Source organism: Trachurus trachurus (genome assembly GCF_905171665.1).
Source record: "Trachurus trachurus genome assembly, chromosome: 8".
Classification (NCBI taxonomy): Eukaryota; Metazoa; Chordata; class Actinopteri; order Carangiformes; family Carangidae; genus Trachurus; species Trachurus trachurus.
In genome coordinates, this window is record NC_139905.1 from 3,486,833 (window position 1) to 3,504,149 (window position 17,317).

At 44.1% G+C, this 17,317-nt stretch overlaps 1 protein-coding gene across 1 annotated transcript; it reads right to left on the reverse strand.

Annotated features, from left to right (window-relative positions):
• Positions 1 to 283: 283 nt before the first annotated feature.
• Positions 284 to 14,545, reverse strand: nlk1 (nemo-like kinase, type 1). The gene is made up of 11 exons (XM_083976551.1): positions 14,013 to 14,545; positions 10,064 to 10,193; positions 9,893 to 9,948; positions 7,819 to 7,925; positions 6,818 to 6,903; positions 5,703 to 5,912; positions 3,918 to 4,019; positions 2,544 to 2,630; positions 1,378 to 1,576; positions 1,152 to 1,245; positions 284 to 384 (listed from the first exon to the last, which is right to left on the reverse strand). The coding sequence occupies exons 1-11, from the start codon at positions 14,318 to 14,320 to the stop codon at positions 336 to 338; spliced, it is 1,428 nt and encodes a 475-aa protein (XP_083832677.1). The 5' UTR covers positions 14,321 to 14,545; the 3' UTR covers positions 284 to 335.
• Positions 14,546 to 17,317: the final 2,772 nt, after the last annotated feature.

Consider the following 17,317-nt stretch of genomic DNA (forward strand, 5'->3'; position numbering starts at 1 on the left):
TTCGTTAACGTCTCAACTTGACGAGGTTGGAAAATCCAATCGAGTACCGAGTTCAGTTCTTGTCCTCAAACACTTCAGCAGCATTTTGTGTTTTTTTTTTTTTTTTTTCCATTCAGCACCGAAAACGTCTCGAGCATCAGATGATCACGTCTGGGTTTTCATATCCAAGGAATTTCATTGAATTATAGACGAGGGGGAAAAAAAATGTTGGATTGGGTCGGGTCGGGAGCATCGTCGCCACAAGAACCAAAAAAAAAAAAAAAAAGTCCCAAACTGGTGGTGTTTTCAGACGGTGATGTCATCCTGCGTGAAGCTGCTGTCGCTCCTCCGGCCGCTCATCTCTCCTCCTTCCTGGAAACCTTGGACGAATGCCACGCCGTCGACCTGCCGACACGAGAGAAACACATGAGAAACACGGAACAGAGACACAAAGACCGTTTCTGTGAGGAAAAGACAAATATATTATATATAGAAGTTACCAATCATAGACATAAAAACATTCATGTCGATGCCAGGCTGTTTCAGTCTTGATTTATAATTTTTTTTTCACTATCTTGGCAGAAATGAGCTTCCGTAGAATCTAAAAGGATTGCAACTTGAAGTTTGATCAGAACTAGAACGGCTGTATCCCTCCGCCGAGTTACAGGAAACAGGCTCACACCGTCAGAATAAAAGCCTGAAGCTTCTTTGCAGAACATTATGACATCACAGAAATTCCTTCAGATTTTTTATTTTATTTTATTAGTTTTCTTATTTTTCATATGGTCACTGTGAGCTTTGTCGACAAAAATCGTATCAGTTCATCCTTGGATTTAATGTTGTTCTATCTATCTATCTATCTATCTATCTATCTATCTATCTATCTATCTATCTATCTATCTATCTATCTATCTATCTATCTATCTATCTATCTATCTATTTATGTAGCCCATTTCATATGACGAGCATAAACTCAATGTGCTTCAGGATAAAAACAAGTTGGCAATACATGTAAAGTGCATATTTAAACAAAAGCCAATATGTTAAAACAAACTAACAAACAAAATAATTAAAAACTTTTGAGAACAGATATGTTTTTAGTTTGGATAATAAAGATTTATTGTTATTATAATGTATTGCAGTCGACAAAGACAAGCAAGACTTCTCCTCACCTGATGAAGGTCTTGAAGGCAGCACTCTGAGGGTTGATGCACAGCGGCACCCGTTTGCCCTGCTGGTGCTCCGTGATGAAGCGATGGATCAACTCTGATTAAAGAAGAAGAAAGAGAAAAAGGAGGAAGAGGAGGATGTTGTTAATATGACATGACGAGGTGCGAGGCCGCCAGCTGAGTGCGGTCGGAGCGCCGTCGTGTCGTGTCGTTGTGTCGTCGTTCCTACCTTTTCCCTGCCACACCGACAGCAGACTGTTCTCGTAGCTGTGGCTGAACGGACGCTCGGCCACCGGCTCGAAGTCGCGGGTGTAAACTCGGCCGCTGGGAACCGAGTAGCAGCACTGACACATGCAGGTGTGGTAGCGCAGACGGCCCTCGTCCAGGTACGGGTGGGACAGCGCGTCGCTGCCGGAGATCCTCTTAGTCTGCAGGAGGAGGAGAAGGAGGAGAAGGAGGAGAAGGAGGAGAAGAAGGAGAAGAAGGAGGAGGAGAAGGACGGGCGGTGAGAGACAGAAAGGACCACACACTCTACCACAGCTTCACTACACAACTGTCTTACAGCCAAAAAGACGTACATTTTGAATTAGTGAAATAAAACTACTAATAATAATAGCAATGTGTAGATAAGGTTAAAGGGATAGTTCAACATTTTTGGCAAATTGGCCCATTGCCATACTCCCTATAGTCATAGCAGTAGGTTCGTTACCTTTAATTGTCGGTACAAGCTATTTTTATAACGGCGGAGCAGAGCCGTGAGCTGCTCAGAGCTACGCTATGGAGGCTCATTATGGGATTTCTTGGTTTCCCTCATCAAACTCATCAAATACACAATCCAACAACTCCACAACGCTCTGGTGGACAAGTTGTGAGCTGCACATTCACCACGCTATGAGATAATAACACAACGTTACCATTTCATTATTACCATTACCAATTCATGCAAAACCTCTGATGCACGTTCCCGTCGGGGGAAGTTTTTCATCAAGCAGTCTCTGTATTTCCCTCTAAAACAACTCTGTGTGGTAACGTTGTGTTATTATCTCATAGCGTGGTGAATGTGCAGGTCACAACTTGTCCACCAGAGCGTTGTGGAGTTGTTAGACTGTGTATTTGATGAGTTTGATGGAGGGAAACCAAGAAATCCCATAATGAGCCTCCGTAGCGTAGCTCTGAGCAGCTCACGGCTCTGCTCCGCCGTTCTAAAAATAGCTTGCACTGACAATTAAAGGTAACTATGACTATATGGATTATTGCAATGGGCCAATTTGCCAAAATGTTGAACTATCCCTTTAATAAATTCATTATCTTCATTTTAGGAGCTGTCACTTTAAGGAAAACACCTCACACATTTTGTTTGGTGAAAACGTTGACGTGTGTTGATGTTGAACTCACCGGGTCGAACACCAACATCCGACAGAGCAGGTGCACGGCCTCGTGAGTGGCTCCGTCCGACAGCATGTAGAGCACCGACAGCGAGGGCTGAGGACGACATCACATGTCAACATCAGACTTAACATTTAACACTGTGTTGTTGAGGTTTAAAAACATCAGTTCATCAACAGTGACATTATAAAAACTCACTGTTCCTGTTAAAAAGTCGCTCAGCGCCACAACAAACTCACATTAAATGTTCCTGAGGTACCGGACGTCTGGAAGCTTCAAATGTTTCCTGAGTTTACAGTCAGCTGACCTTTTAAACTTTTAATTAGAATGAACCAAACTCCACTAAATATTAGTTGTGACGAGCACAGCAACAACAAAGCTAACAGAAGCAAACACGGCTGACGGGGCTAACTAAACAACAATGTTAGTTCTGTACGCTAATGAGCATACAGAACTAACAACAACGACAAAGCTAGCCGGGCTAACATGGCTAAAATAACTGAAATGGATACCAAAGCTAACAATAATAACAGCGCTAACAGACTTTATAAATTTACTAATGCAACTAATTGGATTAATAGAGCTAGCAGGGCTAACAAGGCTAATAGAACTGACTGAGCTAATAGAGCTAGCAGGGCTAAAAGAACGTACGTGGCTGACATCGCTAACAATAGTAACAGGATTACAGAAGCTAATAGAATTTACATGGTTATTTGAGCTGACAGAGCTAACGATAGCACCACGGCTAACTGAGCTAACTGAGCTAACAGAATTTACAAGGCTAATATGACTGTGTTAGAGGAACTAACAGGGCTAATGACAGTAACAGAGCTAACAGGAGCTAAAGGCTATCTGAGCTAACAGAATTTACAAGGCTATTACAACCAATTGGGCTAATAGAGCTAGCAGGGCTAACAAAGCTAATAGAAATAACTGGGCTAAAAGGCCAATAGAGAGCTCTGTTCAATACTTGGCCCTGACGATTATTAACACATCCCTGATGTGACTCATGAATAAGAATAAATAAGACACAAATCACTGTTTTTCATTCATTATCTCTCAAATAATTATCTCGTGATTTCAGAAAACAGAGGGAAAATATCTCCACGGGAAAACAGAGGAAATAAAATGTATGTATGACCCTTTAGGGCTTCCGTAGTTTCCTGCCTAAATCAAAATATATCTGAGTTTTTTTGTTGTTTTAATTGAGGGGGGGTGAGGGTGATGTGATGCTGTGATTATTCACTGAGAGAGAAAACTGAGGCAGCGTGTCGTGTCGTGTCTTCTGTGGGAGAGTTTGGTGGAAATGTGTGAGAACAGATACAGTAGTTGTTGTTGTCGGCAGAGGATTCAGACTCGGACTCGGACCACGCAGTCACGTACCGGTTTGTGCGGCCCCCTCAGGATGTGGGCTCTGGCTCCCTCGCAGGCCGAGGCCAGGGCGGACAGAGGGGGCGTTCCCAGCAGGTCTGTGATCAGGTCCAGCTGGAGCGGAGCAAACAGAGAGAGGAGGTAATCTGGATTATTAGTCGGTTTAGTTACAAAGAGCCGCTTAGAGCTGCTGCAGGCGGAGTTCCCTTCAAAATAAAAGCTGGACCAGGTTTGAAAGGCTAAAATAAAACATTCATAAACGACTGAATACACGAACACAAGAACAAAATGTCTCTCCCTGAACCCTCTGCTCTTTCGTTTTGTGAATACTTCCTGTGACTCAGCTCTGTGGAGAGATGATGATCAGCTGGTCTTGTTCTACCTTCACTTGTAAATGAATCCTCCAGGTTTTTCCTCTTTGGATGCACAAACCGACACATGACTCATGTTTCAGTCTGTGTGTGTTTTTTTTTGTAACACTTTTACTTTCTATAAATGGCGTCTTTCCTCCGTCACGCAGCCTCATCTACCTGCACTCACTGCACTCACACATATAATGTGCATTTATGTTTTTTTTTCCCTTTTTCTACACTTTAATTCCTACATGTGGTTTCTATTCTGCTTTTTTATCTTTCTCCTCATTGAATTCTCCCTTCAGATATGTGCTTTTCGTCTGCTGAAAAGTTAATTGCACTATTCTGGACAAAGAAAAACAGACCAAATGTTACATATATCACAAATCATATATATGCAGAAGGGAGACTGGAGTTATTAGAGAAGGTTTGAACGGTTTGCTTTGTTTGTAAAAGATCTGGAGCTTGTGGATGAAGAAAACTGAGCACAAATTGGTGTAAACCTCAAATAATGAAAAATGACCTTTAATTTATCATGATTTTAGAGACTTTTAATGTAACATGTTTTATGTTTTTAAGTCAAACTCTTGTCAGTGTAAAAACCACAGACTCCATCCAGGTGTTTTATTCTCCTGGTGTCGCACAGATCTTATCAGACTATTTATCTATCTATATAGTTTACATAGATTCTGTCTTTATTTACATTCTTTATTTCTGTTTATATCTTTTGTCTATTATATAGATCACGGAGAGATCTGACACACACTGTAAGTTCATTATTAGTGGAATGACAGTGAAGTTAATTCTGCTCGGTTCATCAGGTCTCATAAACTCTATTGTTTTTGTTTTTTAGGGTGCCTAATGCCTATTGTCATCTAGCTTGGTAGCTCGAATTGGGAACATTTACATTTTATTTTAAAATGTGTATCAATGTACATTGTCCCTCTCCATCAAATAAAATGAACTGACTACAGCAGGATATTAGCCAATGTTGGCTAAAGATGCCCTTTTTACTGTTATTGATACAGTTGATTAATTGGGATTGTCTTCGACATAATGCACTAATAAACTAAGTGTGTGTGTGAGGACCAACGCTGATGCTGCTGTGAATTCCTCTGGAACCTGAACGCCATTTTTTTAAAATGTCCATGTGACAATTACCACAGAGAAACACGAATCAGAGCAGATTAAAGCTCTGGAGCTGAGGATATTCACTCTACAGACAGCAGAATATCGCTGATAGAACTACATTTTGGATTATTGATCAATTACTTCTCCTGAATCTCTATAAAATCTTCTTCACAATATCGATCCAATCTGGATTACAGGTCTTTATCTCTTCTACATTTCTCTGTTGTTAGATTTTGCTGCGTCACAGTAACAGCAGAGGAACCGATCCCGGCCGACAGCTGGCCCAGGTGCATTGTGGGAGTCGTAGTCTCACCTGCTGAATGGGGCTCTGGGCCTGGAAGAGGATGCGCCGGCCCAGCAGCTCGGCGAAGATGCAGCCGACCGACCAGACGTCGATGGCCGAGCCGTAGTGGCGGCATCCCATCAGCACCTCGGGCGCCCGGTAGTACTGGGTCACCACCTCCTGGGTCATGTGACGCGTCGGGTCGGGCTCCTCCACGCGGGCCAGACCGAAGTCACAGATCTGAGCGGAGACAAGGAGATGATGAGTTCAAGGAGATCAATAACTCCACAATACTGATGACATCACATAATAATACCATGAGATCAGTTATATAACATACACATCTGTTTTATTATGCAATATCTGCTTTACACCTCACTAGAGCTGCAACTATAATCGATTCTTAAATGAATCGTCGACTATTTTGATCTAATAACCGGTTTGAGTCGTTTTTAAAAGAAAAAAAGTCCAAAATCTCTGATTCCAGCTTCTTAAATGTGAATATTTCTGGTTTCTTTGTTCCTTTATGACAATAAACTGAGTCTCTCTTTGGTTTGTGGACAAAACAAGACATTTGAGGACGATGTCGTCTGGTGGTTTGAGAAACACTGGTTGATGTTTTTCGACATTTTAACATTTTATTGACCAAACAACTAATCGATTTACCATTTAAATAATTAACAGATTAATTGATAATGAAAATAATCGTTAGTTGCAGCCCTACTCCTCAGTTTATATCTTATTACAATACTTCAGGGTTCCTACACATTTGAAATTCCAAAATTCCATACTTTTTCCAGACCCTAATTTCCAGACTTCTCGGTAAAAAACGTATAATAATTTGTGACATTTGAGTATTTAGATGTGTATCATGTGAATAAATTATGCAATTACCGGTAATTGTTTGTTTTCATTATTCTGAATTTGTATTCCATTATGTCACCAAATAATTTCCAGGAGGTTGTAGCTCGGTACAACAGTGCATAGAAAATAATTAACTCAAATAACTTCAGATAAGACCAAACTCTTTTAAGTATTAAGATACATTTTCCATACAATAGTTTCCAAATTCCATACTTTTCTGTACTTGCATAGGAACCCTGATACTTTTATCTCCTATAGATGTTTAGTTTTATTTTCTTCACCTTGAGCAGACAGTTGCTGTTGACCAGCAGGTTGCCAGGTTTGATGTCTCGGTGCAGGATACCGGCCGAGTGCAGATACTTCAGACCTGAACCAGAGAGAGAGAGAGACGATGGTCACATGACCTGCATCATTCACCACACAGGAAACCATCACACCCAACACTCAGCTGTCCCACGGTCTCTGAACTGCTCAGAGGTTCAATGACCTCCTCACTCACACCAGCTAAAGTTTTCTACTAATTTCAGAAAGTTTGACACGATGTTGAGATCCGAAATGTGAGAATTGACAAATAAATCAGTCATAGCAGCAGGTTTGTTACCTTTAATTGTCGGTGCAAGCTGTTTTTAGAACGGCGGAGCAGAGACGTGAGCTGCTCAGAGCTACGCTACGGAGGCTCATTATGGGATTTCTTGGTTTCCCTCATCAAACTCATCAAATACACAATCCAACAACTCCACAACGCTCTGGTGGACAAGTTGTGACCTGCACATTCACCACGCTATGAGATAATAACACAACGTTACCACACAGAGTTGTTTTAGAGGGAAATACAGAGACTGTTGATGAAAAACTGTCCCTGAAGGCAACGTGCATCAGTGGTTTTGCATGAATTTCCCTCTAAAACAACTCTGTGTGGTAACGTTGTGTTATTATCTCATAGCGTGGTGAATGTGCAGCTCACAACTTGTCCACCAGAGCGTTGTGGAGTTGTTGGATTGTGTATTTGATGAGTTTGATGAGGGAAACCAAGAAATCCCATAATGAGCCTCCGTAGCGTAGCTCTGAGCAGCTCACGGCTCTGCTCCGTCGTTCTAAAAATAGCTTGCACCGACAATTAAAGGTAACGAACCTACTGCTATGACTATAGGGATTATTATGGCAATGGGCCAGTTTGCCTAAGCCTCGTTCTCTCACTGCAGTTTTTTACACTCTGAATAAAATGAAACCACATGTGGACAGCTGAGTGGAGAGGACGGAGCTCCACGGCAACGGCGCTCACCTCGCAGGATCTGATAGAGGAAGACCTTGATGTGGTCGGTGGTGAGAGGCTGCGGAGACACGATCACTTTGTGGAGGTCGCTCTGCATCAGCTCTGTGATCACGTAGCTGCGGGGCGGACTGCTGTCAAGGAATATAAGCAGCTCACACACACACACACACTAACTCTTACACACACTAACTCACTCATACACACTGACTGACTGACCTCCGCCTACACGAGCACGAAGCATCTCCGAGCTCAGGTCTCATTTTTAGTAAGAGGACACTGTTGCTTAACAACAAGTGTCAATAAAACACAAGAGAACTTAGAATCTGCTCCTCGGGCCTGTAGAGTATCCCTCCGCCGCACAAACTAGTTCCTGGTTCCAACCCGTTTATCCAAAGTTATAAAATATAAATATTGGGGTTCGACAGGAAACCTGGGCTGGGAATGAAACATTAAAGGGATATTCCTCTGTAAATTGAACCCAGTGGACCCCCTAACCCTCCAGAGATCAAGCCACCGAGCCAGATAGAACAACACTGCTGTCTATGGAGGCACCAGCCAACCTCCATCAAAAAGCTGCTCATAGACACAAATAATGTTCAGAACAGCACCAAACTACATCAACAGGACAAACAGGGTCCAATTCCATAATACCAGGCATCAAACACCTGCTAGCTTTACCTGGTTTCTATTGAAAAGAGACCAAAACACAACTCAGCCACTCACTCTCCTCCAGCTGCTTCCTACTGATGCAGGCAGAAGCCCTGACGAGTCGATCACCGAGTGCATCAGAGTTCCTCTCTTTGACCAACGGTGGATTTTGCGACGATTTCGACACATGGGAATAGATCTTCGCTCCGCTGATGGAGACTGAAGCCGTTGTTGTGGCGGCTGATCTACTTCGGGGAAACCAGCGATCTCACGTCGTTGCAACAACTCGTGGTTCAGATGAGCGGATTAAATGATTCTCATTGTTTTTCTGAAATAAAACGTTTTCTACAACTGATAGTGACGCACTAGACATCACATGTTTCACGTATAGTTTGTACAGTTGACGTGGTAAATCTAAATTCTTAGATTTGTTCACGTCATTTCTTCAGAAATTTAAATTCCATCCAGAGCAAAGAGCAGCTCCTCTCTGGCGCTCTGACAGACATGTCGACGTGACTGAGATGAGCTGTGTTGATTTATTTATTTACCCCGTTACATGGTGAGCCATCAGCTGTTCTGATCTGACAGCTACTGCAGCTACTGTCTCCATGACGACGGTGGATCTGACGGCTACGGATACAGCGCCGGCGTCAGGAGAGATTTAGTCCCAGGTATCGAAGCCGTCGCTAAATCCTGATGCACTCTGTGATCGACTGGTCAGGGCTTCTGCATCAGTAGGAAGCAGCTGGAGGAGAGTGAGTGGCTGAGCTGTGTTTCTGTCTCTTTTCAATAGAAACCAGGCAAAGCTAGCATGTGTTTGATGCCTGGTATTATGGGATGGGACCCTGTTTGTACTGTTGATGTAGTTTGGTTCTGTTCTGAACATTATTTGTGGCTCTGAGCAGCTTTTTGCTTGGCGGTTGGCTGGTGGCTCCATAGACAGCAGTGTTGTTCTATCTGTCTGTGGTCGGTGGCTTGATCTCTGGAGGGTTAGAGGTTCTACTGGGTCTGACGGTGCGTTAGACCAGGGGTTAAATTTACACCGGAGTATCCCTTTAAGAAACCACAGAGGTCCAAAATCTGAGGAGATTCCCAACGTCAAATTTAACCTCCGTTTGTGGGAGATGAGATGAAGTTCTGACGGCCAAACGTCAACTCTGCTGCACATTAAACACCGAGCAGCGGCCGAGCTCAGCCACGTCTGCAGCGGTAACGAGCTGGATTTAGAGACGAGAGGCTAAAATTAAGTGAATGAAAAACGAGGACACACCAGGGACAATTAAAGAAGAGGAACTGGGACAGAAGGCGACAGGACGTAAACGTAAAAATGTGCTGTGAGGCGGAGGGAGGAGAGAGGAGGGAGGAGGGGGGAGGGGGCTGCAGAGATGAAATGGCGGCAGCAGCGTCAAACAAACGAAGAAACATGGAAGGATACATCTCCTCGAAGCAGTCGATCTGTGGCGGCTGCAAAATGTCCAGAGCCGACAGGACCTGTGGGTCGGACACAGAGAGAGAGATGTTAAGTCCTCGGCTCGTTCTTTTAATCACCTCATTAAAACGTCAGAGCCCCCCCAGCCCCTCCCCCCTCCTCAGTCCCGTGGTTTACGTTGTCGTGTTTGAAGAAGCAGAGCATCCTCAGCTCCCTGAACACCCTCTTGCAGGAGACCAGGTTCTGGAAGACGTTGGGCATCTTCTTCAGAGCCACTTTCCGCCCGTCGCGAGGATCAGTCACCGACCTGCACAGAAGATCAGAACAAAGTCACTTCACTGAGTTTTGCTCGTGAGGCTTTGACGCTTCACTTTGTTTCGTCCACGTCATCTGAATATTTCTGGTTTCAGTATCATCGATCAGACAAAATAAATCGTCCTCGCCGTTTTCTGACATTTTAATCGATATAAATGTTTATGTCTTTATGAATCTGAAGACTAGTTCATCAGTAGTCTGGGGCCGTTGACTCCAGGGCGAGAGAGAGAGAGACAGGCCTTTCCGTCAAAATAAAAGCACCAAGTTAAGAAAATGCAGTGAAACTCTTTAATTTAAAGGGATAGTTCAACATTTTTGAAAATTGGCCCATCGCCATGATCCCCCTAGTAATAGCAGTAGGTTCGTTACCTTTAATTGTTGGTCCAAGCTGGTTTTAGATCGGGGGAGAAGAATACCGAGCGGCGCAGCTACACTACGGAGGCTAATGGAATTTCTTGGTTTTGCTCATCAAACTCAGCAAATACACAACCAAAAAACTCAAAAACGCTGTGGTGGACAAGTTGTGACCTGCACATTTACCACGCTATGAGATAATAGCGGAAAGTTAAGAGAAGTGAAGCAAATACTCAGAACTACTTTCTTCAGTGAACCACTGGTTGGAGGGACACAGTGTGCGCACCTCAGCCAGTGCCGTAGTATACGGACGTATCTGCAGTAAACAGGCGCTTTTGAAATCACTCCGCCGAGCAGCCGTCTAGAGTGTAAAGTCCGACTTTGCCTCTAAAACAACTCCATCTCGCAACTTTCCGCTATTATCTCATAGCGTGGTGAATGTGCAGGTCACAACTTGTCCACCACAGCGTTTTTGAGTTTTTTGGTTGTGTATTTGCTGAGTTTGATGAGCAAAACCAAGAAATTCCATTAGCCTCCGTAGTGTAGCTGCGCCGCTCGGTATTCTTCTCCCCCGATCTAAAAGCAGCTTGGACCAACAATTAAAGGTAACGAACCTACTGCTATTACTAGGGGGATCATGGCGATGGGCCAATTTTCAAAAATGTTGAACTATCCCTTTAAGGAATATAATTTACAATAGACTTCCCGAGCCATTAAGTTAACATTTTGCTTCTATTGTATTACAAGTTCATGTCTATTTTATAAGTTTTATGTTGGTGAACACTTTTACTTTGGTGAATTTGGTGATTTCCGGATCCACTAGAAGACGGGAACCAGAATGCAGACAAAATTCTGAGTTAACAGACTCGAGGCTAGTTCATCAGTGGTCTTCATGAGATGAGGAAATGAAAAGTGAATTTTGTGAAACTGTTTTTATATTCTACCACATCGATTAAGACAAATATGTGTGATTTCTGACTCATGTTCCTGTTTTGTCTCGTTAAAGCTCAGATTGAGTCGTTGTGTCCTTCATGGTAAAAACATCTTTTACACCTGAGCTGTAAAACCTAAAGAGAACATGAAGGACCATCTGTCTCCTCCTGGACCTCATGAACCCTGATGAAGAAGATGATGAAGACAAACACTGAGCCTGTTATCTCTGATGTGTTTCTGGTTGAACTCTGAGCAGCAGACTGATTAGAAGCAGCTGTGTTTGTTTCACTGGGGCCGTGGGGCCATTTTGATGAAGTAACAACCCGACAGCAGCAGCAGCAGCAGCAGCAGCAGCAGCAGCAGCAGCAGCAGCAGCAGCAGCAGCAGCAGCAGCAGCAAGATCACAGTCAGGACCCAGCAGGAGTCATGGCCGCCGCTCGGACACACCGTGCTGCTGCTGCTGCTGCTGCTGCTGCATGAATTATAGATGGCTGCAACATGCAGGACTGTGTGCAGAGTCGGCCCGAGGCATAAGCGCACTAAGCACCTGCTTGTGGCCCCTATGGACTACTGCAGGGCCCCCAAAAGGCAAGTAACTTTTTAAAATTGTAGTGCGTAACTTTTGTCGATCCTTAGAGAAACACTGTGCGTAATTACAAAAATCTTTTATTGCATTTCAAATTGTTGTTGCACTTTTCTGTTGCAGTATATTTAATGATGTGTTTACAGTAAATGCATTGTCTGTTGGTTTATTTTGTTACTTTTGGTCGACATTCAGTATCCCAGTACTATATCCATTTATAGATTGAATGTAAATGCATCTTCAAGCTCTGTCTTCTCATCTCATGGTGACCTGCTCCTGATGCATTTCTGATTTGTTGAAATGACACTAATCATTATACACTGCCATTTCAGTCTCAGTGTTGACCATTGTGGCCTTATTATGGTTGTTTTGTTTTGTCCCAATGTAGTTACATTAACTGTGGTTTGTCCTTTGTTTGTTCTATTGTTTTTGTCTGTTTTTTGTCTGTTTGTTTTTCTATATTGTTGAGAACATGTTTGTCTGATGAATCTATGTCTGTCTATATGTTTGGACCCCCTCGAAAACGAGATGGTACATCTCAAGGGGTTTTATCCAAATAAATGAATATTCAGAAATCACTCCCAGGCTGCACTTTTAGCTGAATTTGGTGCCATTTCAGAATAAAAACCAGAGATAAAAACCTGCCAGGATATGAAGATGTGTAATGACAGAGTAAAAAAAAATGAAATAGTATTATTGGCAGTAATAGAGGGCACCAAAATAAAGATGTTGCTTAGGGCTCCATGGAGGCTTGGGTCAGCCCTGACTGTGTGTTGTGTTGTGTTGTGTTGTCAGGGCCGGCCCTAGGATTTTGGTGGCCCCCTAAACAAGATTTTTGTTTGTGGCCCATTTTAATCAATATAAATGTATGTCTTTATGAATCTGAAGACTAGTTCATCAGTAGTCTGGGGCCGTTGACTCACTGTTTTGGTAAAGCAACCTGATCCAGGGCCAGAGAGAGAGAGACAGGCCTTTCCTTCAAAATAAAAGCACCAAGCTAATAAAATGCGGTGAAACTCTTTCATTTAAGGAATAAGTAAGTAATAGATAAGAGTAGAAAACAAGTCTAAGATGACATTTTGTAAGATTGCTTTTTGAGCACAAATGTTGTCATTCTGCCGTTCTATTTTCACCAAGTGTCTCAAATGTGAGATAAAAGAAGCTGAATATTGACTTCAGATTACATATATAAAGCTCATAGCGATGATGGCCCACTAAACAACCGCATATAGTGTTTATGCAAGCGGCCGGCCCTGACTGTATGTTGTGTTGTGTTGTGTGTCCTCCTTACATATATTTAAAAACCAAAAATTTTAAAAAGCAGATGATGTGTTTACAGTAAATGCATTGTCTGTTGGTTTATTTTGTTACTTTTAGTCGACCTGTAGTTGACATTCAGTATCCCAGCAATATATCAATTTGAAGATGTAAATGTAAATCAACCCCAGGCTGCACTTTTAGCTGAATTTGGTGCCACTTCAGAATAAAAACCACAGATAAAAACCTGCCAGGATATGATGATTTGTAATGACAGACAAAAAAAATGAAATAGTATTATTGGCAGTAATAACTGTATGTTTCTTTCTGATATGAAATTTGTTTTGAGTGTTTGTGATGTGTGAGAGGGTGTATTATGCACATGTGTATGGATGTTTAGAACGCTATGTAAATTGATAATTCTTACCTTTCTATTGTTCTTATTCACCTGCCCAGGGACTATATGGATGGAAAGTAGCTAGTAAGCTAAATCCGGTACAAGGCATCTCTTCTCATCTCGAGACTAATGTTATTTTGTAAATTGTCTCTGATACAAATAAACGTATTAAACTAAACTAGAGGGCACCAAAATAAAGATGTTGCTTAGGGCTCCATGGAGGCTTGGGCCGGCCCTGACCGGTGGACTGTTGTGTTGTGCTGTACTGTGTTGTGTGTCCTCCTTACCACACTACACCAAATGCACCATAGCCGATGGGCCGGTCGGGCTCCATCTCTGCGGGGCTGGGCACCTCGCTGGCCGGGTTGCTGTAGGGCTGAGGCACCGCCGCTCCGCCGCCGGTGCTCCCTCCCAGCGCCGTGGGGTGGCGAGGCGTGCCGGCCGGGGCCGTGGGGCCGGTCAGGCACGGCGTGGCGCTGAGGCCCGTGGAAGGAGCCCCGCAGGACGAGTTCACACAGAAATACTTGTGGCCCAGCTCGGAGCCTGGGAACAGGTCTCCACACACGGTCTGCCGGCCTGCACCGTGAAACGCCATCCTGGTACCGGTCCTGGTGCTGGTCCAACCGAGTCCAGTCCACTGGAGCTGCTGCTGCTGCTGCTGGTCGGCTTAGGCGCGGAGGAAACACTGGCTCTTACTCAGCCTCAGCATGGCCCATGATCCTCCTATCAGATCAAACAGAGAGCAGCAGCCCCGGGTTAACACCGGACATGTAAACTACCGACTCTGGTTCCTAAAGTCAACACCAGAAGCTGTAGTTAGATAGATAGATTGATAATGTATAGCTACTATTCCTCATACTCGGACTGTCTTTGGGGAAAGTGCCTTCAAAGCATTCGCACCCTCGTCCTGGTATAAATTACAGAGTCATCTTAAATTGGATTATCTCCCAAGTATGGAAGATTTTAAAGCTATAGGATCAAGGACTATTTGACTGCTGCATGCACATGTTCTCTCACCGAAAGCAGCTGGTGATTATTATACTGTAATGATGTGATTTGCTGTTACTGTTTTAGCTGTTTTTTATGTTTGTTTTGTTGATGTTGTCCAAATGTGTACTTGATGTGGATGATGTACTGTGCTGCTTTCTGGGCCAGGACCCCCTTGCAAACGAGATTCTGAATCTCAATGGGATTATTCCTGGTTAAATAAAGGTTAAATAACAAATAAAAAATAAAAAACCCGGAGCATCAGCAGCAGCAGCGGAGCGAGAGACCGTGTGTAGCCGCTGCAGCTGCACCAAACCCCGGATAGCATACGATAACAACAACACACCGGTGGAAGCACAATAATAACAACACCACAACAGGACATACACTGACTGTAGGGACAAAAAAATCACAAGTTAAACCACTGATCCACACAGACGAGTTACCTATGTGCAGCACTCACCTGGTTTAGTGGAGCTGCTCCGTTGACTTGTGTCCGGCTAACTAGCAGTTAGGCTAACTAGCAGGCAGGCTAACGAGCTAACCAACCGGCGACGAATTCCAAAAATGTTATTTAACGTTTAAAAAAAACGGACGTTAACAGCGATGATGGACTCGGTCTGTCACACTGCAGATCGACACTCACTGATTCGACGAAATACATCCACGTCCGTGTGTTTCTTCACAAAAAATAGCAATTAAAAACTTAAAAAAAAAAAAAAGAAGGGGAAAAAAAAGAAAAACACCGTCGCTGTTGGGAGTTAGCTCCGTTAGCTCCGCTGCTAACCAGCTGTTCCAGGCAGGCAGCTAACAGGCTAACTGCTGCTGTCTGTGTCTGTGACCCACATAACCGCCGTCGGTCGTTCACAGTGACCTACATATTCCAGGAGGAAAATGTTCCCCCGGATTAATTAGTGCAACCGACGGACAAACCGATCGCAGTGAAGCCAACGATGAAAAGGCACGAAAACAGACTTTATATATATATTTTTATATATATATTAGACGCGCGTCGCCCCCGGAGCTCCGAGGCGAGCTGCGGCTCCTGGGGCTAGCAGTAGCAGTTAGCAGCTAACGGCTAACAGCAGCTAGCAGTTAGCAGCTAACGGCTAGCCGGCCGTGGCGCTGTTGGTCCCCGCCGCAGGAGCGACCCATCCCGGCTGCCTGTCGTCTCTTCAAGTCGGTGTCGCTCATCCAACAGCAACAACGACGACGGCCGCTTGTTGGTTAAATCCACCGGTAACGTGAAGAACCAGATTTGATCCTGGAGGTCTGGTTCTTTGTTTTCTTGTATTATTTTTTTGCTTTTTTATTTAGCTTAGCGCCGGTGAGACACTATCTATCAGCAGCAGCACCACCACAGCTAGCGGAGCGAGCTAGCCCAGTAGCCCGTGGAGCAGGAGGAGGAGGAGCCGGGGTGGGGGAGGGGGCTGTAAACAAAGCTGACGGTCGGACTGAGGCTGCGGCGCTGCGGACTGACTGACCTGCTGCTCCGCGGGACACACGGACCAGGAGGGAGAGGGAAGAAGCCCGGATCTTCCACTTACTAGGAAAAAAGCTGCAATACTTAAAATAAATGAATTAATAAATAAATTACTGAAGCAGTTAGAAATGAAAAGCAAAAAGAAATGAAAAGCAATAGGCCTAAAAAAAAAAAAAAAAAGCTGAAATATAGGAAAATATAGGGGAGAAGAGGAGAGGAAAGGAGAGGAAGAAGGAGGGGAGGAGAGGAAAGGAAGAAGGCAGGGAGGAGAGGAGGAGAGGAGGGGAAAGGAAGAAGGAGGGGAGGAGAGGAGAGGAAGAAGGAGGGGAGGAGAGGAGGGGTGAGGAGAGAAGGAATGGAAAGGAAAGGAGAGGAAGAAGGAGGGGAGGAGAGGAGAAGAGAGGGGAGAGGAAAGGAGAGGAAGAAGGAGGGGAGGAGAGGAAGAAGGCAGGGAGGAGAGGAAGAAGGCGGGGAGGAGAGGAAAGGAGAGGAGAGGAGAGGAAGAAGGAGGAGAGGAGAGGACAGGAGAGGAGAGGAAAGGAAAGGAGAGGAAAGGAAGAAGGTGGGGAGGAGAGGAGAGGGGATGGCTCCATGCAACTAGACCAGCAGTCTAGCGGTGCGTTCACACCGGGCGCGAGTAAAATATTCGCCTCACTCTATTCGCTCAAGTTTGCCCGCTGGAATATTTGTTTTTACTCGCGGCATTCGTGCAAATATTTTGAAATCGAGCGAACGGGCGAATTTCGCGTTTTCGCTTCATTCGCGCCGCCGGCACAAATTCGCGTCCATTCGCGTCTGTACATTGACTTTGTATGTAATCTTATCGCGCGAAAAATTTGCCTCGCGCCCGGTGTGAACACGCCGTAAGTCGTAGCTATAAAACGGTTCAGAGCTACCTGAACCAGCCCTAACTAAAAGCCCTGTCATAGAGGAAGGTCTTAAGTCTAGACTTATGTAGTTAGAGTGTCGGCCTCTTTGACCCCAGCAGAAGGATTTTGAAGTCTATTCTAAATCCTACAGGAAGCCAGTAGAGAGAAGCTAAAGTGGGAGAGATGTTATGTATTATTAAGTCATCAGTAATGTTTTAGTGAACTACCTCCATTAAGATTATATGATTTATAT